The sequence below is a fragment of the Alosa alosa genome, chromosome 18, assembly GCF_017589495.1.
Source record: "Alosa alosa isolate M-15738 ecotype Scorff River chromosome 18, AALO_Geno_1.1, whole genome shotgun sequence".
Taxonomy (NCBI): Eukaryota; Metazoa; Chordata; class Actinopteri; order Clupeiformes; family Clupeidae; genus Alosa; species Alosa alosa.
The window spans coordinates 14,080,257-14,106,372 of NC_063206.1; the positions used below are offsets into that span (position 1 = coordinate 14,080,257).

At 44.2% G+C, this 26,116-nt stretch overlaps 2 protein-coding genes across 4 annotated transcripts in view; one reads left to right on the forward strand and one right to left on the reverse strand.

The window, feature by feature from the left end:
- Positions 1 to 12,645, forward strand: part of psda (pleckstrin and Sec7 domain containing a) — a 26,129-nt gene extending 13,484 nt beyond the window's left edge. The window contains exons 8-14 of one of the 2 annotated variants that reach the window (XM_048269645.1): positions 3,430 to 3,473; positions 6,864 to 7,054; positions 7,371 to 7,456; positions 7,581 to 7,735; positions 8,740 to 8,884; positions 9,594 to 9,737; positions 10,350 to 12,645. In XM_048269645.1, coding sequence (XP_048125602.1) covers positions 3,430 to 3,473; positions 6,864 to 7,054; positions 7,371 to 7,456; positions 7,581 to 7,735; positions 8,740 to 8,884; positions 9,594 to 9,737; positions 10,350 to 10,673 — 1,089 coding nt within the window. In that variant the 3' untranslated portion in view covers positions 10,674 to 12,645. The remainder of the gene's footprint in view (positions 1 to 3,429; positions 3,474 to 6,863; positions 7,055 to 7,370; positions 7,457 to 7,580; positions 7,736 to 8,739; positions 8,885 to 9,593; positions 9,738 to 10,349) is intronic. The other variant, XM_048269646.1, reaches the window with a different exon arrangement.
- A 373-nt stretch (positions 12,646 to 13,018) lies between these two features.
- On the reverse strand, positions 13,019 to 25,667 carry nfkb2 (nuclear factor of kappa light polypeptide gene enhancer in B-cells 2 (p49/p100)). Of its 2 annotated transcripts, none has more exons than XM_048269635.1 (24): positions 25,448 to 25,667; positions 24,926 to 24,984; positions 23,213 to 23,255; positions 22,965 to 23,046; positions 22,731 to 22,771; positions 22,427 to 22,525; positions 22,063 to 22,214; positions 21,610 to 21,722; positions 21,097 to 21,255; positions 20,656 to 20,760; positions 20,423 to 20,511; positions 19,378 to 19,516; positions 19,069 to 19,215; positions 18,464 to 18,655; positions 17,944 to 18,085; positions 17,675 to 17,789; positions 17,004 to 17,211; positions 16,225 to 16,394; positions 15,423 to 15,525; positions 14,886 to 15,112; positions 14,545 to 14,629; positions 14,267 to 14,436; positions 14,021 to 14,132; positions 13,019 to 13,542 (listed from the first exon to the last, which is right to left on the reverse strand). In XM_048269635.1, exons 1-24 carry the CDS (start codon positions 25,475 to 25,477, stop codon positions 13,460 to 13,462), a joined length of 2,865 nt encoding a protein of 954 aa, XP_048125592.1. In that variant the 5' UTR covers positions 25,478 to 25,667; the 3' UTR covers positions 13,019 to 13,459. The 2 variants fall into 2 exon arrangements, with proteins under 2 accessions (XP_048125592.1, XP_048125593.1); XM_048269636.1 differs by having other exon boundaries at positions 14,267 to 14,433; positions 25,448 to 25,666.
- Between the last annotated feature and the right edge of the window lie 449 nt (positions 25,668 to 26,116).

The window sequence follows — 26,116 nt, forward strand, 5'->3', positions numbered from 1 at the left end:
ATCTGCTTTTTGTTCAAAGGGGCCGATTTTAGTTTACTGCTCCGTTCCAAATAAATTATGCATCAGCCTGCAATGTTTTAAACATTTTAATTGCTAACCATCCTATACTGTGTTCACTGTATGTTGAATCAAGGACTACAGCACTGAGAATTGGGTGGAAGTTGAACACTAGTCAACGCTGTGGTATTCATATTGCACAGCTCTTGCCAAAGTGTTGCTTATTTGCGCACAACTACCATGCACAAGTGGCAAGCAGTGAATAATTGGTGGGAAGCGGTGGAACTGCCAAAGGGCTCTGGAGCGACTGTCTGTCACAGTCTAGCGCGCGCCACTTACCCTTTCTGTGTGCAAGGGGAGAGGGGAGAACAGCAGCAGCAGGAAGCCTTGGCGCTGGAACACCACAGAGAGACAGCCCTGGCACACTGGGCAGATTCAGAGGAAGGAGGTCACATTTGATTAAAGGCTTTCTACAAGGTGCTGCTGAGTCCCTGAGCTGTCTAGAAGAGCAGAGGGAAAGAGAGAGAGAGGGAGAGGGGGAGTGAGAATCTTAAAAAATAAAGAAAAGAGAAGACAGTAGAGGAGAGGAGAGGAGAGGGGAAAGAGGAGAGGAGAGAGAAAACAGGGGAAGGGAGGAGAGGAATGGAGAGGAGAGGCGATACAGTAGAGGATAGAAGAGGAGAGGATAGAAGAGAGAAGTGGAACAGAGCAGGAGAGTCAGGATTAGCAGAGAGGGGCAGAGTGCAAATTATACAGGATTGAGCATGCAGATAAGATCAGCCATTCAAATGTGTTCAGATACATTTGGCCGTTTCCAAAAATAAATCATTGCACTAAATGAGCAATCCGGCTGTCTCTCTCTCACTCTCTTATTCTCTCTATCTATCTTTCTCACTCTCTCTCTCTCTTTCTCTCTCTCCGTCCCCCGAACCGTGCCCTGACTCCCTGCCAGCCAGCCTGTCTTTACATAAACATTTCACCTACACACAGGCATGTAGTTGAGGATCCCACGATCCGTCGCTCTCTCACAGAATGCTTTCACAGCCCCCTCAATGGAGGGAGGAAGAGCAGAGCAACAGGTAAAAATGCCTCTCTCCGCACTGGAAAACACCGTGGCGGCGGCCCGTCTCCTGGGCAACGGTCAAACCCGTGCAGGGAGACCCGTGGGAGGGACACCTGTGAGAAAGAGGCAGTGGTCTAAGCAGGGTCGGACGTGGACGAGGAGGAGGAGGAGGAGGAGGAGGAATAGAGCCATGCTCTCTGGGATATGATTGACACTTCAAGGGAGGAGGGATTAGAGGGAAAAGTGGCGGCTGCGATTCGCTGCTCCCTCTGAAAAGAAATGCGCATTGAGTGAGCGGGAGAGGGAGGTGGTAAGATACGGAGGGAGGGTGTGTGTGTGTGTGTGGGGGGGGGGGGGGGTGAGAGCGGGAGAGTAGGGAAGAGGGAGGGCGAGCATACTCAGTCCTCATTAGATGCTTTGCACTGTGAGCCTGACCATTTTGTTCTCCGGTGACACAGAGAGCGAGAGTGTGTGACACAGAGAGAGAGAGAGAGAGAGAGAAGGAGAAGGAGAACGGATCCTGAGCATGCACCACACAAAAGGAGCAGGCGAACGGACGAAAGACAGAAGCAGCTGTGGAGAGAGAAAAAGAACCTTTTGTTCCCTCGCTGGAATAATCTCTGGGCTTCCACCTCCACTGCTGGAGAGGAGAGCAGAAGCGAGGAGAGGAAAGTGTTTTTGGGCAACTTAGTGGACAGGAGAAGTGGAGACGCAGCTGTTGTAAGTTTAGCTTGCCCAAGCTGGGGAGTTGGGTCCACTGAGGGGGAGCAGAGGGATCCCTGCCCGGACCTCCCGAGCCACGGCACCTGACAGCCTGATCAATACACGCTCCATCACCTGGAAGGTCTCGCTGCCAGTCTTGTTGGCATCTTCTCTGTCCCTATGTGTGTGTGTGTGTGTGTGTGTGAGACAGAGAGAGAGAGAAGAGTCCATGTGTTTGTGTGTGTGTGTTTCTGTCTTTGTCCCAGAGGAAGATGCGGTGTGACATCACTTGAAAGGGGGAATTTTCTAGGGGGTGCTACTGAATGGGTGACACATCTCGGGAAGACCATGAGACTCTGAGATCATTACTCGTTAGTAGCGATTCCAATGCCCATGTCTGCAGTGCATTAGAGAAGTTGTTCAACTTGCGTTTCTGCGTGATGAGAAAGACATGTGGTCACCAGTGTTCTTACTGGGAATGAGAGGCAGTCAAGAGATTCTTCTGCGTGTTCTGCTAGACACGGAGTGGAATGTTTTGTCGGGGAAAATGGCGGAAGAGGATCCTCGCAACACCTCGCTCCTTCGTTTGCATGAGAAGTAGCAGTGGATGCATCACGCCCAAAGTCCTCTGTGTGGGCTTGAATCACATGTCACACTTTCCACCATGCCCCGAGGACGACTCGACAGCAACTGTTTAGCACAGCCACCGAGAAACTGAGACATCTGCTGGGTGCGTTGCTTGGGGATGTCTTCGGAAAAGAAGGTTCAAAACTTTCAAAATAATCCCAACATTTTTTTCTTTTTAAAAAAAACACAAAAACAAAAAAAGGGATACAAGGAGCTTGAATCACCTCAAAGTTTACTGTAACTCCTCCAGAAGTTTAGAGCCCATTTTGAGTTGATTGTGAACCCTGCCACACTTCATCATGATCGGGCTGAACAGCATCCACTCCACTGGGCGTCTCCGCTCGCGATCGCTGTGCTCGGTCCGCTGCGGGCGAGATTTCAGGGTCATGGACCCGTTCAACTACACCAAGGCCCCACGCTCACGCTCACTCAAGCCTCTGGCTTTTCCTGACCTTCTTGGGAAGATCCAGGATGGGCAAAACCACCCACAGACGCGTAGGAAGAAGGTACCTTCTGCATGCATGAGAACACACAGATGTTATGAGATGCCCATGTTTGGTCCTCCATATTGGAGGTTTTTTGGTCTTTTAAGTAGTGGGCATCTCTGGATGTTTGCTTCTACTTTGGGGATTGGGTCAATAATGTGTTAGTTTTGGTGGTTGTTGGAGGGTGAAAATAAAGACACTTCATTCTTTCAACTTGAAGGTGTTGGATGCTGGACCAGATTGTGCTTTTATATGTTTTTGTGTTGTACAGTATATGTGATTTATTTAAATTATTATTATTTGGATGATGCAAGATGAAAGTGGCCACTCGATTCACTGAGTGAATCAAACTATTATTAGCTATTTGGAGTATGGATTTCAGTCCATTCTGCCACCCATATAACACAATCAGACTCTCTCTCACACACACACACACACAAACACACACAGACCATCAATCATGCATACACAAAACTAGGCCACACACACATGCACACATGCAGTGGAGCTCACTGAATATCACAATGTTCACCAGTGTTTTGTTTGTCTCCACAGGCATTGTACCACTCTATCAAGAATGAGAAGTTGCAATGGACCATGTAAGTTTCACAATATATCTCAAACACATGTAACTCCACTGATTGTTATGTTTATGTATGTTTTTCCTCTTTTGTTATAGATCAGTAAATCATTTTTGAAGTATTTAGATTTTGAGCTTCAACCATATACCCTTAAGAAATCTATTCAAGGAATGGATAAGATAGGATAACACATGTAGTGAACTATCAACAAACAATGTAAATGCTGAGGTGAAAAAGAGGTGAATCTGGATAGGTTGTCTCTCTCTTTCTCTTTATCTCTCTCTCTCTCTGTGTCTGTATGTGTGTGTGTGTGTGTGTGTGTGTAGTGAACTATTGACAAACAATGTAAATGCTGAAGAGGTGAATTTGGATCGGTAGTCTCTCTCTCTCTCTCTCTCTCTCTCTCTCTCTCTCTCTCTCTCTCTCTCTCTCTCTCTCTCTGTGTGTGTGTGTGTGTGTGTGCGATTGCTTGGGCGTGTTGAGGGCCTTGTGCTGTGGACCCTCTGATGCCATGAGCCCCTCATTTAGACTTTGGCTTTCCAGACATTGTTGCCATGGCTACAGCTCCCCAGTTGCCTCACTGTAATTACAGGTTGGAGTCTCTCACTGGCGAGGACGTTCACTCACACTCACACACATACTGTACATGCAGACACACTCTCCTTCTCAATGCAAACAAATCAACTCATGCATACACACACACACACACACACACACACACACACACACACACACACACACACACACACACACACACACACTCACACTCATACACATTGGCAGCCTTTGCATCTATCTAATACTCATCTGCAAACAAACATGCGGATTCTTTTACCAACACAAGCTCACACATACAGTATATGGGTCATTACTTCTATCCCAGTGCGTTCCCTGTGTGTGCTATTTCATTCACAGCAATACTATATAATAATACACAAACACACATCAAAGCATGCAGGTACACAAACAAACACTCTTTCTCTCTCACTGCACACACACACACACACACACACACACACACACACACACACACACACACACACACAGTCCTCATACACACACACTCGCACGCGCACACACACACAAACATACACACACACTCGCACGCACACGCGCACGCGCACAGATGGTGTACATCCACATACTGTACTCCGCTGTGCTGTGCTGGGCTCTGCTGGGCTCTGCTGGGCTGCGCTGCGCTGCGCTGTGCCGCACACGCCCGAGGGCTTTGTGGCTTCTGAGCGTGAGCAGTGGGAGCGCCGTCTCCTCTCCTTTATTCTGCTATTCTCTTTCATTCAGGCGCGCCACTTTAATCTGTCTCGGCCCCGCACCCTACTTCTTTACTCTCTCTCTCTCTCTCTCTCTCTCTCTCTCCATCTCTTTGTTTCTCTCTTTCTCTCTCTCTCTCTTCATCTCTCCCTTTCTCTGGCTACCTCCATCCTATTCTGCTAGGCTGCCTCTCCTTCTCCATCCTCTCTCTCCTTCTCCATCCTCTCTCTCCATCCTCTCTCTCCTCCATCCTCTCTCTCCTTCTCCATCCTCTCTCCTTCTCCATCATCTCTCCTTCTCCATCCTCTCTCTCCTCCATCCTCTCTCTCCTTCTCCATCCTCTCTCCTTCTCCATCCTCTCTCTCCTCCATCCTCTCTCTCCTTCTCCATCCTCTCTCCTTCTCCATCCTCTCTCTCCATCCTCTCTCTCCTCCATCCTCTCTCTCCTTCTCCATCCTCTCTCCTTCTCCATCCTCTCTCCTTCTCCATCCTCTCTCCTTCTCCATTCTCTCTCTCCTCTCTATCCAACACCTTTTCATTTCACTTCCCATATGGGTACTTTGGGAGTGTGATGTATGCCTCTCTCCATTTTGTCCATCCATTTATACAATCATCCATGCATCCATCTATCCATCCAACTGTCTTTCAGGACATCTATCTATCTGTTCATCCATCCATCCATATATTCATCTATCCACTCATTCATTCATCCACCCACCTATCTATCTATCCATCCATCTAATTCTGTCCCCTCCTCATACAGTATTTCTGTTTCTTACTTTTCTTTCATATATTTTTTTCCATACAGTTACTCCCACAGTTATGCATTTCTTTCTTTCTATGTCCAACTCTCCACTCCTCCACCCATCTGTGTTTCCCTTTCTCATTCTCTCGTTCTCCTCGACGCTCACAGAAAGGCCAGCAGTTACCAAGCAACAGATGAGAGAGTAGATGAGAGTGCTCAGTGCCTTATATGTCTTACACAGTGATGGAGATTATCACCAAGAGGGCCTTAAAGATGCGGTCCCTCCAGGGTGTCCTACCCCTACAGGCTACCCCATTAAGGCTGAGATGAGAGCTTTTATAGATTAGGACCTGCGTGTGTTGCATTCATTCAACATTCTGGGGTCAGTTTTCCCATATCCCCTCTATGACATCTGCTTTCTAGAACTTGCACATGAAGGGTTTTGTCGAACCAGTCAGGACGGAGAGATAGAGAGAAAAAGAAAGAAAGAGAGAGACTGATATGAAGACAGAGTGCTAACTCAGTGACCTGACAAATAGGTTTCCCTTGATGGTGGCAGTGGCATAGATATGAAGCGCATTTAGGAAATATTTTATTCATGTCTGCACAGAGGGTCATTGGAGGATGTGTCAGGGGAACACTGCTTGACCGGATTTGTGCAGACATGACGGATTCAGACTCTGTCATGCTGTGGGTGCATGCCACTGCTGGATTTATTCAGATACCGCCCTCTCTCTCTCTCTCTCTCTCTCTCTCTCTCTCTCTCTCTCTCTCTCTCTCCCCATCTGTACGGGTGACTGGACCCTGGTGAACCGTCAGAACACATTCCTGGAAATCTGAGCTGGTTTGAGAACTGAAATGCGCTTCTCAACCCAGACCTGACAATATCAACAAATGAGCAGAGAGAGAGGGGGGTGGGGTGGGGGTGGCAGAGGGAGAGAGAGAGAGAGAGAGAGGTAGAGAGAAAGAGAGAGAGAGAGGGGGGTGCAATCTCGGTGAGTGGCTAGAAAGAGATCACAGACTATTTAGACAAGTCTGGGAACAAAGAGAGAACGGAGGAAAGAAAACGACACAAGGGCAAAGAGTGGAACAAGATGAAGTCAACCAGTGCAGGTCTCCTCATTTATGGAGGAGACCTGTTCAAATGTGAATGGGAACAATCAGGTCTGCATCTCCCTTTTAAGCATTTTAAAACATATTACAGTCATTTTTAGAAAGTAATTGCAAAATTAGTGACCACAGCTATTCAGTGAATACAGTGGTTACAGGGCTTAGTGTCCTGATTATAAAAATAATCACCTGGGAATGTAGAAACTTATCACAATTGCACCTGCATTTCCTCATCTAAAAGATGCTTCCCTGCTGTAATCCTTTGATGTTGCCCTCCTCCGCAGAGACGAGGAGGAGCTGCGGAAGTCCTTCTCGGAGCTGGCAGAGAGCCGAACGGACTCTGCATCCCACACGATGAAGCGTATCAACAGCGGTGGCAACCCGCTGGTCAGCGTGGCCCAGCAGTCCAATGCCCAGCTCTACAAGAACGGCTTCCTTGTACGCAAGGTCCACGCCGACATCGATGGCAAACGGAGTGAGTTCCACTGACAGACAAAAGACCCTGAATTCAGGGTCTATGGGGGCCCCTTGCTGCTTTTCAACTCATGACTAAAAAAACATGACGTGTTACTTTACTTTTATGTTCTGTTGTGTAGTCTGTATGGTATCTATCCCCATTTAAACTGACAAGCAGGTAATTGGCAGTAAAACTAAGGGCTATTCATAGGCGGGCTCATTCTCTCAGTTCCCAGGGGGAGCTGTTGCCATTGCTGTACTATGAGTCACCATAGATAAAAGAGTCTACTTACATACATGTACTTGGGGATGTAAATGTGTATTATCTTTCTCAGCTCCCCGAGGTAAACGAGGATGGAAGTCATTCTACGCCATTTTGAAGGGCCTGGTTTTGTACCTGCAAAAGGTAAATGGCAATAAGGTAAAAAGGTTCAGTCCTCATAATCTTTCTCTCTCTCACACACTCACACACGCACACAAAGACAGACACACACATACTTGATGTCTTAGTTATTAATTCCTCCCTACTCTGCTCTGTGTGAAAGGGAGAGTACCGGCCCGACAAGCTGACTGATGAGGACTTGAAGAACGCTGTGTCCATTCATCACGCGCTGGCCATGAGAGCAGCCGACTACAGCAAGAGGCCCAACGTCTTCTACCTGCGCACAGCCGACTGGAGGGTCTTCCTCTTCCAGGCCCCGTGAGTCTCTTGCCTCTCTATAAGGATAGCTCCAGTCTCTCTGATCCAGGATCAGCCTGATGTGTGTTAAAGACACAGTTAGTGATGCTTTATTCATAAACCATACAAAACACTTTGTATGGTTTATGATGTGATGAGGATGATGTGTATATGAGTATGATGTGACTTGCTTCAGATAATCACTTCAGTTTTCAATGTCAGACTAAACTGACTGTATTACTGACTTTTTTGCTCTCGAATAGGAATTAAAGGGAAACAAATAATGCAAAATGAACCGAAATTGACCAGGAGGCGGCCATTAGTATCCTCTAGAAGTCTCTTTGCAGACAGATGCCGAGCTGTGGATTGGCTCTGCGGCCTGAGTGTTGTTTAAATGCATGACTGGCACCGTTGGAAGAGCTCGGGGCTCAGACGGGCGGCCTGGCCTGGCATCTAGCTTCTCTGGGACACAAAGCCCGAGCGCAGCTCCAGTGGCTGCCCGCTGCCTAGTCCCACATAGCTCCACATAGCCCCCGCTGCTTTCAAGTCCTGCTGCTACTCACACGGGGAGCTGTTTGCTTATTCAAGCATCAGCAGAGGCACTAGCAGCAACTCCTCATGCATATTTTCTGGAACTGCTGGAAAGCACAGCTCACTCACCCTTTGTTAGTTTAGTACTTTAGTACTGACTTTATGAATTATTGTTCAATATGGTCACTAAATATGGGACATGGAGTCGGCTCTCCCTGCACAGTGCTGGACATTTATTCCCCAAGAATAACAAACAAACAAAGTCTCTCACACCAGTCAGTTCAGTGTCCGTCTATGAGCTTTATACTGCCAAGAATAGCCTTTCATCTCCTATCTGAAGTCTCCACACAGGGCTTTAGAAAGCTATTCTAGACGAGTCCTCGTCTATCACATCACTGTACAGAGCCGACGAGCAGCCTGTCCTGTCCTGTCTGAGCAGCTCTCTCTCTCTCTCTCTCTCTCTCTCTCTCTCTCTCTCTCTCTGCCGCTGGCAGGAACGCAGAGCAGATGCAGTCCTGGATCACACGCATAAACACAGTGGCGTCCATGTTCTCGGCCCCTCCCTTCCCAGCGGCCATTGGCTCCCAGAAGAAGTTCAGCCGACCTCTGCTGCCAGGATCGACCACAAAGCTCACTCAGGTAAGGCTCTACCTGGTTCTGACTATGTGTAGCGGGCTGAAGGGCTTCGGGTCTCTGACCAGTTTTGGGTGGCTGTTTGTTCTGCAAGTGGTGACAATGTAGCATTAACAGACATTTTGTCATTTTAGAATCTTAGATATGTTGTCATCTACCAAAAAACTTCAAATTAGATTTTTTTTGCATTAAATAATATGAAATAGTTTTTTTTTATGTCAAGATTGAAAATAAAATAATTTGGTGTGAGATATATTTTCTTATGTTTCTTAAAATAATATAACACAATATTATATGAAAATACATTCATAGAATGGTCGTAATTTTATTCTGGATTTTCAGTTGTTCTTTTCAAAAGTTGGTTGTCAGTTGATGGTAGTTTTAGGAGACCACTAGCTCAGAATTCTGCAGGTGCTGAACTAATATAGACCCTTTCATCAATAAAAACAAAAACAATGCTTGAACGTTCTATTTGGGCCCCAATCTACTTCCTCTGCATTAAGATAACATATGGAATGTTGAAACAGAAGTCTTGTGGGGCCAACTATGATGCTGATAATGGAACTCTCTTGAAAGGGTCTATAACATTTAACTGTGACATTAGTAACACTTAGCAACTAAGTTCACAGTCACTCACACATATTGATGATGTATCCCAATGAATAAAATAAATGTACTGGAGCTTTTTATCAAGAAGAGGTTTCTTTGTCCACAGGAGGAGCAAGTCCAATCCCATGAAACACGATTTCGGGCGGTGTCTTTCGAGTTGACCGAACTGCGTACCGTTCCCCTAGATCGGAAGGTTAAAGGTCGTGAGCTGGAGGAACACAAGCAGCGGGAAGAGTATCTGGATTTTGAGGTGAGTTGGTCTCTCTCCTCACCACCCACTCCATGAATTCATGGTCATTTAAGTGAAGGCTATATTTCAGTGTGGCTATTTTTCCCCACACTATGAGTAATTCATACATGACTTCAGTTCATGCATTATTCAGACACCAAAGCAGCTTCACAGGTTCAAGGTCACTCTCCAGTCCTAATTCACTAAACCCTTTATGAGGCCAAAAGACTTTTTCTGCCAACACATTTTAACTGTAATTTGTTTTCAATGGAATTTTTGGTTTCGTTGAAAGTTTGTTTGCCAAGTCTAAAAAAAGGTTAAGCTATTTTTACTCATCAATTCATGCAACATACAATACACTAGCTGGAGAGTTTCCCCAGAATTTACATTATTATTGTTATTATTATTATTATTATTATATTGTTGTTATACTATTACTTTTATTTTTAATTGGATGTTTTGCCATAATTGATACAATGCTACAATGTTAACGCATGTTTATTATTATTGTTAATTGTTATTCTGATGTTGGATGTTTGGATAATAGCATCTGCTTAGAACCATGACAACCATCTACACATCAGATCATTACTTAGAGCCTCCTTCCTGCTCTCTCTTCTCCTCCCCTGGCAGAAAACCCGTTACGGGACCTACGCCATGCTGCTGAGGGCCAAGATCCGCAGCGGCGAGTCGGACCTTGCCGCCTTCGAGGCGCGCCTCTTCGCCGACGGCGGGCTCCAGCGGGCCCACTCCAGCCCCACGCTGGCCCAGGAGACGTGCAGCAGCCAGGCCAGCAGCAGCAGCGCCGGCAGCGCCAGCGGGATTAGCGCGGGGGGCAGCAGCAGCGAGCGGAGCGGAGCAGCCGCCCGGAGCAGCGCCAGCGGCAGCAGCAGCAGCAAGCGGGGCAAGCGCTCCGAGGGACCGAGGCACAGCCACAGGAAGGCCGTCAAACAGTGAAGAGGATGCTTGTTGCTGGAGGGGGAGCCGGGGGGTGGGGGTGGAAAAGAGGTTATGGATGGGCGGGCAGAGATGAGGGGGTGTGAGGAAAAGGAAGCCCTTGACCCACCACAACCTGTTTGACGGCTCACTAAAGAGGAGACAGATTTATTGGGTGGACCAGGTTGTGGTTACATCCTCATGTGGCTGACTCGTCCATGCAGCATGTACTGTTCGCAGAAAGGAATGAGTAGTTTGGCCCAGTGACGGCTGGTCCTGGAGTAGAGGGTTGTTTAGAATGAAGGCAAATGGAGAAAAACAACAACTTTTTTTCTGGGGGAACATCACCAGCTTCAGATCGGTTTTTTTTCCCCTTCTTTGTACATCTCTGGGGTTTGCATTTTCTTTCTGGCAAACCCTTAAAAACAGAGAAGTTCATTTACTTTCTCCGAAGGCAACTAGGGGACTCTCTCCTGCCATGTATTTCTGAAGGTGCTTTAGGGCTATGAAATATTCATCCGTAAACCCTCAGACCAAACCTCTAGTACAGGACAAAGCCCTCTTCACGGCACTTATGTCGTCACAGTGTCTGAGCCATAAGTGACTCCTGGAGCCTACTGCTGCCTGCCATATAGTGGAGGATCAACGAAGAGAGGGATAGACACTTACTGTATTTTTGTTTTTACGCATGAGAAAAGTTCCAAAAATCTCATATCATTACTGAACTCTTCAAGCACAGTATCATAAGTCATTCAGACAAAAAAAAACTCTTGTCTGTATATTAGAAGTTTCTGAATGCATGGTTTAAAGCATGCTTATGATTTTGTCTGTTTGTCTGTCGTCTTTATTTCTTCCAGTGTTTGATTACCATGCTACAGTAGTGAAGAAATCTCTTTCCTGACTGACCGTTATGAATGTCAAAGTCAAACAGAAGTCCATAGGGAAGCAAACAGACAATGAAGTGATGAGATGACTGTTCAGTGTGAATGCACACTGCTTTACTCCACATCCTGTGAATTGTATTTGTATATATATATATATATATATATATATATATATATATATATATGAAGTCAATATAATAACTGCTAATGTTTTTATGAGCTGTGCTGAGCAAAATGTTTGGTCTACACAACTGGACCTTGGCAAAGCCAGTCTGTACTCAGGCTTTGTTGTCACCCCTGCAATGCAAATGCTCAGCCAGCAGGCGGTCCTCTAGCCAATTTTAAATGGCTTCCGGTAGCTGTGCCTGGGTGTGTGTTTTTGGTGGCTTAAGCTACGCACAGTCCGCCAGTGGCTGGTTTCTGAGTAACTAATCTGAGTGTGATCAAAGAGAGTGACTCGAGGGCTCTGACATAGATACACACTTGTTTTGCTCTGAAGGTAACTGGAAGGGTTACACTGTGAACAAAAAAGGGCAGACATTCACAAACAAGGCCTCATATATTGTCCTGGGCTAAATTAAATGAACCTCCAGACAGACAATCTCTCCTTTGACTTAACGGCAATGACTCCTAGAAGCACAAGGTCAAGTGTTGGTAGTGAGAAGCATTGCATACAGTATGCGGACCTTAAGGTTAGGTAGTGAACCTCTGAGGCACTTTAGATATTGTTATATTTAGGGTGTGCATCAAAAGCTAAGAGATTTATTTATATAAATATATATATATATATTTTTTTTTTTTTTGGACATGTATTGTTCATGTCTTGTTGAGTATTTGTAAGTACTATTAAAATGTATTGAATTTAAAGCAGTTTTATGTAAGGGTTTTTACTGGATACTGGTAAAATTATTCAAATGTAGTTTTGTTGCATCACATATTGCTACATGTTCATTATTTCTACTCTGTTATTTCTGTTGGTATGGTATGGGGATGCCCATATTAGTTGTATATACTGTGAATAACATGCTCTGATTGCTCGACAAGACTCTGTTACATTGTTTGTATTTTTTGAGAGCATAGCGACAGAATAAACACATTTTAAACAATGACAGATGTTTAGGATGATTCCAAACAACTGCAGTAAAACTGGTTTTAATTCTAGCACGGACATATAGATTAAGGTGTCTTATCTATTCCAGGAAGGGTCTGAGTAAGAAAGACCCTAATTTAGATAACAGGAAAACCTCAAAGTCAGGCAACAAGCTAAATGTTTTGTGAATGAACCAAAACTACTGTGTGCCACATGAAAAAACTGTGCTGACCAACCATATGTGGTTAGGATCTTATTCATGGTGTTAAATTGGCAAACAGTCATTAAACTATATTTAGTTCGACTTTAGACTTTGCATTTTGCACATCATTTAACTTGTTTCCCATGGAGCTTTATGTTACAACCAGATGAAAAGATGTGAAAGTGAATAGTGAGAGTCAATATATTAATTTATATCAACAAAAGTTTTTTTTTTTTTAGACACGTAAAGTTTAAGCAATCTGAGTAACAATTATACTGCTTCCAACACACAAAATGTCTACAGTCAAACCAACACTACTCCATTAAAACACTGCAACGATGCTAAAATATAATATAACAAATCATTAGTAAAATATGGTAAATCTGAGGTGAAGAAAAAAAGTTTATACAGTATAGATAACATATCATTAATATTAACAACCATGTCACCATTGAGGTTTTTACATTGTCTCATAGATATTAGCATTTACTGATTTTGCAGTTAAGAAGTTCTCTCCAGCCATGTATTTCTGAAGGTGCTTTAGGGCTATGAAATATTCATCCATAAACCCTCAGACCAAACCGCTGGTACAGGACAAATTAGCATTCACTGATATTGCATATCCTATCAGTTAAGAAGTTGCCATGGCAGGAAGCTCGCCATCTTCGTCCTCAATCCCCTGACTGCCAAAGCCACTGTCCACCGTCGTGTCCACTGGAGGAGGAAGGGAGGAGAGGAACCCGTTAAAGGCTGGACATGACAGCAGCACTCCAAATGATGTTCTAGATGCACTAATGTACTGGATTCAGTTAATCAAGGCTTTCAGAGTCACTATAATAATTATGTGCACTGCGAAAACGATGGTCCTGATGGACCTGAAAAACATGGTCGTGATGGACTTGAAAAACATGGTCGTGATGGACTTGAAAAACATGGTCGTGATGACCCCTTTTGCTGTCTGTACAGCATAATTGATTTTGTGCAGGTGTAGATTTAGGAGCATGATGGGATAACTGAAAGCGAGTGTAAATGTGTGTGTGTCAGAGAGAGAGATGGACTGTGTGTGTGTGTGTGTGTGTGTGTGTGTGTGTGTGTGTGTGTGTGTGTGTGTGTGTGTGTGTGTGTGAGAGAGAGAGAGAGAGAGAGAAAGACATGGACAGTGTGTGTGTGTTTGTGTGTACATGGCCCATACCTGTGCTCTGCTTATCTTCTCGGACCTGTGTCTGTCTCAGTAGTCTCACGCCCTCATTTATACCCAAAGACTGCAGGGCCTCCACCAGTCCCTCAACTGCACCTCCAGCCAGCTAGACACACACACACACACACACACACAAAATTAAGCATTACAAACATGTCAAAACTCTTAGACAGGCTTACAAACACAAATACCAAAGGGCTGAACTCAACTTTTTTAAAACAGAAGCCCCCTCTCACTCACCTGGTAATTCTCTAGAAGGTTCTGACACGGTGATGGACTCTCCTGGTACAGGTGGGCCAAGGTGAGCATGCCCAGTTTCTCTGCCAGCTCTTTCCAGGGCACTTGGCTCTGGTCGAGGAGACCACACAGCTTCTCCATCATAGCCCCATCTAGTGGCTGACTGCTCCCTGCTTCACAGAGTTCAAAGAGAATCAGGGTTAGGGGGAGACACCAAACAGTTCCATGTAAAGCCATTTCAATATGGCGGAGTGATTGACTGTTGGAGATGTTTTGCTCACCGCTTTCCTCTGTGCTTGGTTTGGGTCTCTTGTTTGTGTGGGGACTAGTCTGAAGCCTGGAGATGCTGTCGAGAATGTTTCTCACCTGGAGAGAGTTCAATAAAAGATTATTCATTAGTCTCAGACTGGTAGGAAGTCTCCTGAATGCCTGTCTTAATGTCTACTACGGTATACAGGTAGAAAAGCTCTGATTATGTATTCACTTTTCAAACCAAGTGTATGTTAGCATGAACTGGACCTCAAATTGCTTTGTCTTAAATACTCTGCTGAAAAATATTGTCAAGAGAGGCTGCTGAAAACCTTTCAATTAGTTATGAGAGTGTGACCACAGGCATGTTTACCTTTTGACATTTGGCCAGATCAAACGGTTTGTGTCCCCCTGCTGGTCTTTTACGTGGGTTTATTTGGATTCGTTCCAGGGAGGACGACACTGCTTGGACCTGTCCACCAATATCCTCCTCAGTCTGTCTGCTGTCTGCTGGTCTCACGCGTCTATCCTCCTCATCCTCGTCGGAGGAAGAGGAACTGAAGAAGAGTGGCTCGTCATTCTCCAGGCTTTTGTTGGCACCTGCAAGAGTACAGAGTTGTATTTCTTTTCCAGTCCAGGCTGCACAACACTTTCGGTCTTACTCAGCTGTTCCTGTCTGAAGCTTGAAGCAAAAGTATGCAAATCACAACTAACCGACGTCAAGTTGCAGGTTAGCAACTTCAAGTTATTACATTTAGTAGTCAAGCTGAATTCTCAAGCTCAAACTAGTTAGTCAGCTTGGCAATTTCCTTATCTCCTGTGGGGAAGCACCCTTTCAGAGAGTCACAGATGCCTTCAAAGTTTAAAACAGCACAGACATGATAACAAGCAAAACTGTGAAGTATCTCACCTGCAGCAATAAGCATGGAACACAGAGGAGGGGAGCCCTGACTAGCAGCCAGGTGGAGGGGGCTGTTTCCTCCAAACGTACAAACATTCACATCTGCCTTGAGCTAGAGGGAAGGAATGGACAAGCCGATTAGGAGAGGAGACGAGAGGAGAGGAGAGGAGAGTGAGGGGGTGCTTGTGAAACAGAGGCAACTGAATGTGATCTGGCTTGCGCACATTGTGGTGAGAACATACTGTACACTCATTCTGAAATTCCACAGAAAACCTCTCTGACGTACACACGTCCCTCAGGTTATAATAACACAACTATCTAAATAACTGAATTCAAATGAGCTGATTGTGTACATTTTAACTGTGCCCTCAAATAGAAACATGAATTTCACTGCTCTTGGATGGAAACCTTGTCTATCCAAATCCATTCAATTTCAGGAAATTGAAAAAAACCTTGATTTTTTTAAGTAATCCAACCTTGCGTAATCAAATAAAATAAAAAACACAATTTATCATCAGGTTCTGGATGCACTTTGGTATCACTACTCTTTGACTTGACAGTAATATAATTTTCCATTTCTGCCATTTCTCATATCACAAAATGACTCATCATCAGACCCATGTAAGAATCGCGAAGGCTTCAGCATCGACACAATGGGCTATTTAAACACAACATTGAATGAGGTGAAGGTTCATGCTCCAGTTTTCAAAAAGTACCTTACGGCTAACATCGTTTCAATAATGTAGCATATTGTTCAGAGGGCTGTGGAGCATAGACTACAAGAGTGTAGTAAAGCAGATGAGGCCAGTACCTCGGTGAGGAGCACACAGGCCACTTTGAAGAGGTTCTCCTTGACGGCCAGGTGCAGGGCGGTGCAGCCACTTTTCTGCTCCTGAGCATTGATCTTGGACCCCGACTCAACCAGGAGTTTGAGGCAGCGCTCGCCTCCCCTCCTCACAGCCAGGTGCAGAGGGTAGAGGCCTGGGAGAGGAGAGAGAGAGAGAGAGACAGCCAATGGATGAGTAAAGCTTCACACACATGCTGGATCTATCCATCTATCTAATAGCACATAAAATGTAACACCTTTCCTATGTGTATCTGAAATGGTCTCTGTCACTCTATCTATCTATGTATTTATCTATCTATCTACTTTTGCTTTAGGGAGGAAAACCAGCTGACAATGTTACATAGCAAACAGCACTACAGAAGTTAAACTAGCAAAGTTTTTTTAATGACAGGCCGGAGCCAGGGGGGGGGGGGTATTTCATGTAGATACGGTCTACGGTCTTTCATGTAGATACTGCTACACGCAGTGGCAGAGAACTCACACTTGGTGGTCAGGTAGGCATGTTGTTAGAATGTTAGAAAAACAGATGGGGCTCTACACTCGTGGACATTACTCGTGGTTAGTCATTAATAGTACATTAGGCTATTAATTCATCAACTGTGACATAAAATGTCTATGCCGCCAAGCACACAAAAAAGCACTTGTGCCCCCTTGGAAATCCCAAATGCCCCCTCTGTTACTATACTCTGCAGCCGGGTCTGTGGCAGCCTATGAGTTCCATGTACACTCTCCCTCTCTCTCACCTGAGAAGTCAGCTGTGTTGACCAGGTGGGCGTGTCGCTCCCCTAGGTGTGTGAGCAGGAGACGGAGTATGACTTCGTTGGCGCCAAGGGCGGCCAGGTGGACAACAGTACGTCCGTCCCGGTCCAGGAGCGAGGGGTCCGCCCCGACCCTCAGCAACAGCTCCACGACCCTCAACTGGCGGGTGATCACAGCCAGGTGCAGCGGCGACTGGCCAGAGAGAGAAAGAGACAGAAAGAGAGAGAGAGGGAGAGCGAGATAGATGTAGGAAGAGTAATGGATGGTAAGGATGTTTTGAAAGTTTTTTCTAACCCAAAAGATGATGCTATGACTTGCTATTGAGAACCGGGACAAGTATTTGTGGTACACTCTGCCTTTGTCGATCCATTTATTAACAGAGTATTAATGAGAGCATTTATGAGAAATGTCCTTTTTACCCTGTTTTTGTTTTGTAAAATATGCCTCTGTGCACTGTGTGGGCGGCCTCTCTTAGACTAAAAGCAAGCACCCATGAATATGTCAACACGTAAACATGTTATGAAAGCAAAAATGGCATTTAATGAACTGGTGTTTTTCAATTGAGCTAGCTAATGGAATTACATGTGCACAAAAAAAAAGGCAGGAAGACTGGTGAACGAGCAGAGGGACTGTCTGTTTAGGAGTGTGTCCTCACCTGCCCCAGGTGGTTGAGTCTGTTGATGATGTTCTGCTGTGGGATGCCGACGATGGAGTGGAGCAGCTGCTGCACTACCGCCGGCTGCTGGTGGATAATAGCCAGATGCAGGGGCCTGGGGCCGCAACGACAACGCAAACAGCAACACGGTCAACAACAACACAACACATACACAAAAACAACCTGCACATCAAACAACAACAACAACAACAAACGCTGCACAGGCGTAAGAGATGTGAAGAAGAGGTGTTCACAAAGGCTGGACTCACGTGTCTCCGTTCTCGTCCTGCACCCCGCACAGGTGTCTCTGCACGGCCAGGAGGGGGCGCACGTCCCCGCTGCTGCAGTACTCCAGTAGAGCGCGGGCCGTGCGCTTGGCCGTGTATGTGGCTCTGTTCTGCAGGACCGCAGCTGCACGACACAGTAGAGGGACAGCACAGACTCAGTGTCAGTGACAGTAAACATGTCATGTACAATTATCATGTGAACCGTGAAAAAAATATCTTCCCCTATTCCCCAAGATCACTTTATTGTAAAGCCAAGCTAAGATAATGGCATCATACAGTGAAAGAGGTGTAAATATGGAAATACAATTGGGATAAAAATCTCATGTGTACACACACACAAAAAAAACATCTTAAGTGTAAATTATATCAACTACAGTATTTCAGGGTAAGTCTCAACTCAAGGCAATAGTAAGCCTGCAATACTGCAAAATCGATGTAACTAACTCAGCCCAGCTCAGCTGCGGCGTGGCTCAGACCCTGTCTGCGTGCCGTGGAAGCTTACCGATCTGGAGGAGCTGTTGCTGCACTGGAATGGGTGATGGGCTACTGGCTGCTGCTGCCTGCTGCTGCTGGACTGCCGATGTTTGTTGCCCAGAGGAAGCAGACATGTGCAGCCCTCCACCGCCGCCGAACCCTCCACACCCGCCGCCATAGAAGCCTGGGCCATCCATCTGATTGTTGTAGCGGTTGTAGCCTGCAGAGTTTGGCCAGACATCTAAAGTAAGTGTCTGTTTAAAAATGTACTTTGTGTATTTCTAAGTGATGCATAGCAGAGAGCTCGGAAGAGCTTCACAAGATTTATGCAATAAAGAGATTTGGACTAGGACGCAGCCTGCAGAAGGATAAAAGTCAATATTCACTATGTTTTTTGGCTACATGGGACTGATGACGGTGAATGATGTGTGATGGAGTAGTGGTGGTGAGCTAGAGGTTCTGGTGGTACACCAGAAGGTTGTGAGTACAATGCGATAGGCTCCCACTATTGTGCCCCTGAGCAAGTTGCTCCAAAGGGACTGTCCCTGTAGTGAGTTCACTGTAAGACGCTCTGGATAAGAGCCTCAATTAAATGACAATGGAATGTAATGTCTTGAGTCAAAAAGTGCCCACCTGCTCCGCCCCCCATGCCTCCCCCTGGGCCTCCGAATCCCCCGGCGCCTCTCCCCGAGCCGCCTGCCCCACCTTGGGGCCCAGGCCATGAGTCAAAGTGCGGGTGAGGCAGGGACTTTTGCCGTTTCCGTTCGACTTCCTCTTTATCTGAACAACACAGATGAAGCAGTGATAAAGAAAGAGAAAGAAAAGAAGAATGTGTTAAAAATGAGATCAGACTGACGTTTGAATGCTATATTTAGCTTTCAGCTTTAGCTTCTATATTACTAGAGCACGGCAAGGGAATGTGAAAGTTGCACTGAAATTTACCTTGAACTTGAGGCACATAGGTAAACTGTTTGGGTTCACTGCAATCTCCTCCTTTCTTCCTCTTTAGCTGCAGGAACACTGTAACTGCTCTGTCAATCTCTGTGCTGTGGTACGGTGGAGTCTTAAACACAATGGCATACTGCAAGCAGGTAAAGGAGAAAGACATAAGTCAGTTATACTGATATGATACTGAATGGAAACCAACATTTAGAAAACCACTCAAAGCCAAATACAAGAAGTCTACTGTGCACTGCTCTATGCTGTGGTAAATTCCTAGATTCTATAAATGTGAACTGAAACCAATTAAGTTGATTTCACCTGCTCTTGCACTTTTATCCAGTTATCATTGCCATGTGACTATGAACCAAGTATGCGACAGAGGCGACTAGGGTTGTAACTGTACAATATTTTTGTGGTATGATAACCAGTTCAGAAAATATCAGTTTCAAGGTTTCACATTTGTCTATAGTGTGTGTCTGTCCGCACAGACAAAAAACACAGATACACAGAATTAGCCACCAACTGCAGAACCAGTGATTTAGGTAGGTCACAGCTGATAAACTCTTCAGAGAATGAGGTTTAATGGCAAACGTCTAAAAACAAAGACTAACCACAAAAACAGGTCTAATCACATACGCTTGTTGACATTGATTCTGACACATAGATTGTACAAATAATTATAAATAATTGTATATAGGTATATAGGCATATATAAAACAGCAGTGTTTGTCTGGACCACTGATTAAATTGGATACTCAAATCAGTGTTGATGGTTGTAAAAATGCTTTTGTGCAAAACATTAACATACAGACAATGAAACAGAATTGAAAAAGCAGGTCAACACTATTAACAATTTGCCGATCACTGAATCCCTGTCAGAATCAATGTTATCACTACACAAGCAGATGTAATTAGACCTGTTTTTCCGGTTTATCCGTGAAGTTCAGCATTAATCACAAAGACAGAACAGATGTTAGGAGAGCAGGAGGTGATGGGCAGCCTGATGGCCATACACCTAAAACAAGCTATAGCTGCATCCACACACCTGCTTGTGTACATCTGTGGGAGAGAAATCTCCAAAGGCCTCCCAACCCCCTTCATCGTCTTCCTCAAAGAAGCGAACGTCAATATCATCTGGAGGTAACAAAAACAAGCAGATCAGCATGAGCTCTTTCACAGGGAATCTTTTTCATTTTTTCAGAAATTCTGAAAATTGGGATTATTTAAATTTATATTTTATTATTTAAATTTATATTTTACGGACTAAAACTCACTCACCTTTTTGTACTTTATCACAAAGCAGAAATATTTCATCACCACCCAAAACAGAGCCACAGGTCCTGTCCATACGTGAGATCTTCAGGTTTGAGGCATTGGGTGATTCTGGGTGAAAAGAAAAACAGAGTTACGATCGTGTTGGACTTTGCTAAAAGCCTTGAAAATGACAAGTCAGTCAGCTTAGGCAGAATTCTGACATGAAAGAAATAACCGGTCCATTAGAAAAACTAGATTTATTACAATTATACTATAATAATGCTTTGTTTAAAATAATGATAATGCGCCCAATATGCAACTGCATGGTAAGAACAATACAATACGACAGTATAAAAAATACAAATACAAATAAAAAATACAAATACAAATACGAAATATACTGTTTAGCAACGTACAGTTAAATGTCATGGAGTGCTTATTAAAGCCGGAGGGAGCTAGACTCACTGCTGTCATAGATGGCGTTGGAGATGACAGGCTTCAGGGCTCTAGTAAATGCCCCTGTGCTGTCCTGGAGGTACGCTGTGAACTTCAGCCGCACAATGTTGAGATCCATGGACTTGCTCAGTTCTTTGGCCTCGTTAAGAATAGCCTGCTGATCTGCGTCTGTGAGTATGACAAGGAGAGAAGAAGGAGGACATGAGGAACAAGGAAGGAGGAAATTCAGCTCAGGAGTTCAGCTCACTTACGGCTAGGGCAGCTGGATATATTCATAACTCAACAACTCAACACAACTACCATGAACAGAAGATGGAATACACATTTGCTGTGTAAATATTAGGAATATACTAATCATTCACTGACCACCAATAATTCACTGGTCAATTGTTTCATTCAAGTTATAACCTGTGATCAGAACATCCATATATTATATAGTGCACTATGGTGAATGTGTGGCTGATCTGAACACAGGTATAGTCAGTGCAGGTATGATGGTGGTGACTGATGGAAGTCTCTTACCACTGAAATGGTAGTTTGACTCCCTCTGCCTTCTCCTCTCCTCTGTCAGTCTCTTGGTCAACACCTCCATGACGCCCCGTTTGGTGACGTGCAAAATACCCAAATTACTGAACCTGGACACACACACACAGACAGAGACAGCAAAACAGTGAGGAAGAATATTGCACCGCAAATGCAGACAGGAAGTGGCAGAGTTTGGTGAAGATGGAATTGGTGTGTTTTAGATCCAAAAAGCATTCTCCCCAGAGCAACTAGGGGTTAAGTGCCTTGCTCAAGGGCACAACGGTGGAGGCCGGGAATTAAACCCACAGCTACCACTACCACTATATGTCTGCTGAAAGCACAATAAACAGTTCTCCATAAGGTATACGCAGGTCTAGTCTCAAATTAAGCCAGCCCTGATATCGTCTTTATCAGGTAGGCACTGTAGGCAAGGGTCTGAAGGACACTCACTGTGCCTGGAGGTCATTGGGTCCGACGTCCACCATGCAGGTCCCATTCTCATTGCACTGCCTCCCCACCAGACTGTGAGCGTGGACACGCGGAGGGTCAGTGTGCGTCACCAGCTGCACCTCTACTCGAGCATGGCCCATGTAGTTACACACCTGCGTTGTCAAAGTAGGAGTTTGTTAAAGGGGCCTCATTATGGAGCCTAGTTTACCTAGTAGCCTAATCTTCTGTAAGCATTTGTCAGTATTGTGCATGTAGCCTTTTTTCACATACACACACACACACACACACACACACACACACATTTAGTTTAGTGTATTGGTACATGTTAGAAAGTAAAATGTTGGACGGAGGAACATGGGCTGACCTTGACGGTGGGGTACGTCCTTCTGTTTCTTTCACTGGACGCTCCAGGCAGCCCTCCATGCGATGGTCCCTCACATTCATAACGGAAGCGAAAGCCTCGCTGACAACACACAGAGGAAACGCGAATGGGGGACAGCCATAAAAACACATGCCAATTTCAGCGTGACACCATGTCAAACCACATGTCTAAGATTCTTGGATCAACAAGAAATACCAGCTTTCAAGATCAGACAGACACTTTGATGATCATGGATTATTCATACTAGCATATGTGTATAGTACAAAATGTTAAAAATATGAATTACCTGTTTTGGTTCCTCTATGATTTGTAAATAGGGTCCATCAACTTTGAAAAAAGGAAAGAGTCTTTTATGAATATATACTCAAGGATAAATAGATCCTTGAAATAGAATGAAATAAGAAATCTATTAAACTTGGTTTAAACAATAAAGCTGTGTCTTGAAATTACTGCTAGTCTGGACACAAAACACATTTCCTCAGTACAGATTATAAATTAGAATTTGGCACTCCCACCTCACCTGTTTCAATGGCATAAGGTTCACTCTTTATGTCTAAATGTGGCATGAAGGCATTTTCTATGTAACTGCTCTCCATTAACAACTGTGGAGACAAAATATAAGAGAAATCAGTCAGGCCAGCACATTTGTCAAAAACTGAACTGATGTAAACAAACCTGGCTGAGCTTCAACACTGTTTATTGCTGACAGTGAGAGATCCTACAACTCATTATCCACAAATATAACATTGCTTATAAAAAGTACCTTACCTCACTCTCTAGCATTTTCATGCTATATTGGGACTCATCCATTCTGAAAAAGTGAAGAATGTAAATATAAGAAAACAGAACTAATACTGGTCTAAGACATGTCTCAGAAACAGAGAAGACGTCTGCCTCTGACACAGCCACTGAGGCAAGCAGAAGATTAGCTTGCGGAAGCTGTGTTTCCTAAGTACACAGCACCAGGAACACGTACGATAGTCAGCGAAAACTCATGCTAAGCTGTCTTAGTCTTTTAGAAATCTCCTCCTGACACTACAAAGAAAAAACAACACGTCAGAACACAAACAAAGACGGTTTTGGTGTTTGAGAAATGACCAATTCAAAGTTGCTTTCACTTTCAGATGGCTACGCGATGGCCCTTGCTCTCTGTCTCGCTCCCTCTCTGTCGCCCTCTCTCTCTCTCTTTCTGTCTCTGTTTCTCTCTATCGCCCCCTCCCTCCACCCTGCTTGCTCATGTTACTTCCAGGAAGTGGACTGCAGAAAAAAAGGAAAGCCCCGTGAATACCGACTCAGTACTGCCACTGATGTCAGAGTGAGAAATGCACGCCAGTGCTCTCATTCTACATACTTGAGAACAGATTAATTCTGAAGTGTGACCTCCATGCCATTATTTCATAATTAGTTTTGTTTTGTTCTTCCCACCAGGGGAATATTCTTATTAAGGAAGCATTATTGAATTTTTTAAATGGATTTCTGATCAAACTGAAACACACACTCACTCTCTCTTTATTGTTGTGAAATTACACAGCCTCAAAATCAGTCTGAAACACATTCCTGCCAACAGTGACATGGAATACCCCAAAGGGGTTCGCGGGATTGCCCCAAATCATTCTACCCCCTATTGCCCAATGCAGTCAACAGCTTCCTGTGTTCTGTTCTTAAGGTAGAGAGAGGGGTGACAGACATTTCTTACCTCAAGCACTATCCCACTGAACTGTGAAATACGTTGCCATTAATTTCCCCTTGGGGATCAATAAAGTATCTATCCATCTACTGTATCTATCTATCTATCTATCTACCTCATTCTTTTTGACAATGACAATGTATTTACTTTGCAGCAGCTTTGGGTGGAATTGAACAAGACTTTCATTCATGAACTGGTGACAAAAACAAGAGGTGGTTTCACAAAAGTGATGACAAATGCTCATATGCATATAGTTCATGCTCTAAGGTGAAGTATGAGAATGTCTATCTATAGGACCAAAAACCTTGGGCTATTGGATAAAATATTTTTGTCACAAAGATTAAAAAATATAACAGCAAGACATATGTGACAAATAACAAACTTTGAGACAACAATTTTCTGGCTTTTTTTCAAGCATTGTCACAGGAAGTTAAGACATTTCTAAACATTTTCAGCAGAGGCCTAAGACAATGACAATTTGTCTGCCAATCAAGTAACATCAATTTATAATCATTCATTAAGAAATTACACATTTTGTAAGTGTTCAAGGTCTGTAGTTTTCCACCCACAGACACATTGACAACCTGCTTGATGTATCAACAAAGTCAGGCATAACTTCACATAGCAATTCAACATTTCCTCTAGATCTTCAATAAGATTGCCAAAATTACCCACTCATAGTGGAGAAAGAAATGTGCCTGATATACCCTTGGAACCTAGGCATACGTTAAAAGTTAATCTAATTTAATTTGTCAATACTATTTTGCATACGATTTACATTGACAGGCACGTACCTCAGTCCTCCCGACATGCCGTTTGCAACAGGGTCATCGGCTCTTATTTTACTCTGCAACTGTTAACAAAACGTTTATAGATCAGTCAGGTACTGTTATTTCCCATGGATGTAATTCCCCCTTTTCCCCTTAGCAATAAGGCGAGCAAAGTCACCACGCTTTTAGGTAGCCTGCCCAAAACGCAAAACTCCTCCAAGGGAATTTCCAGATAAGTGTGCATCCTGCTTTAAGCACTTATCAACATTTTGCGTTTTTAACATAATAAATTACATGATATACACTATACATTTGCATAGGCCTACTCTCATTCACAAAGTTTCAGATAACACAGGGATCTGTGAATGAAATAAAGTTTTAACAAGCAAGATTCATCTGTCCATTAGGGTAGCATACACATCGCAGTAAATGCACAACAGAGCCCGTATGTGTAACAGCGTGCAACTAATGTAAACACGTTATATCGAATTATGTGACATTTTCATTAGGCTGTCATAAGATATTCAAATAATGGTGCTGTCTTACTTCTAGGTGTGAAGTCCAGATGTTGGTCATTACCAGCAGACACTTGCGAAACAGAAATAAACAGAGAACAAGAAATAAAGAGCAAACGAAGCGAATAGCTAAGTATCAAAAATCCTCCTGAATGCTGAAGAATGAACACCAATTTCAGGTGCTGTTTGTATTCCAAAAGACAATCCCAGTGTTTACTCGGCGAAGCAACTCTCCACAACACGAGTTGTTCACTAACATCTGGAAAGCCCCGGACTGTTGGGGGAATTCCGCAAGCGCATGGCCATGTCACCAACTGCGATTGGAGCGCACTGTCAAGTCCCACCCACCTGTCAAATGGGCCTATAGGTGGCTGTCAGATGTATCCTCGTTTCTGTAATTTAGCTTAATTGAAGTAAGAATATGACAAGATATACTGTAATTTGACGTGACTGGTAGGCTACGACTCAATCTTTAGAACATATACTGTTTTGAGGTTTTTATTAGCGAAACTTGAGCGGCCACTGAGCATTCGGTTCTCCAATAATTCTGGTCTGAAATGCATGACATATATGTTGCTAAATTGGCAGGTATTGTCTCGCCTATCAAATGTTACAATACCATGATCTACCCTATTGTACCATTCCAGAGATTTGCTTTTGAACTGAGTTTTATTGAGTCATCATAAACATGAACACTACA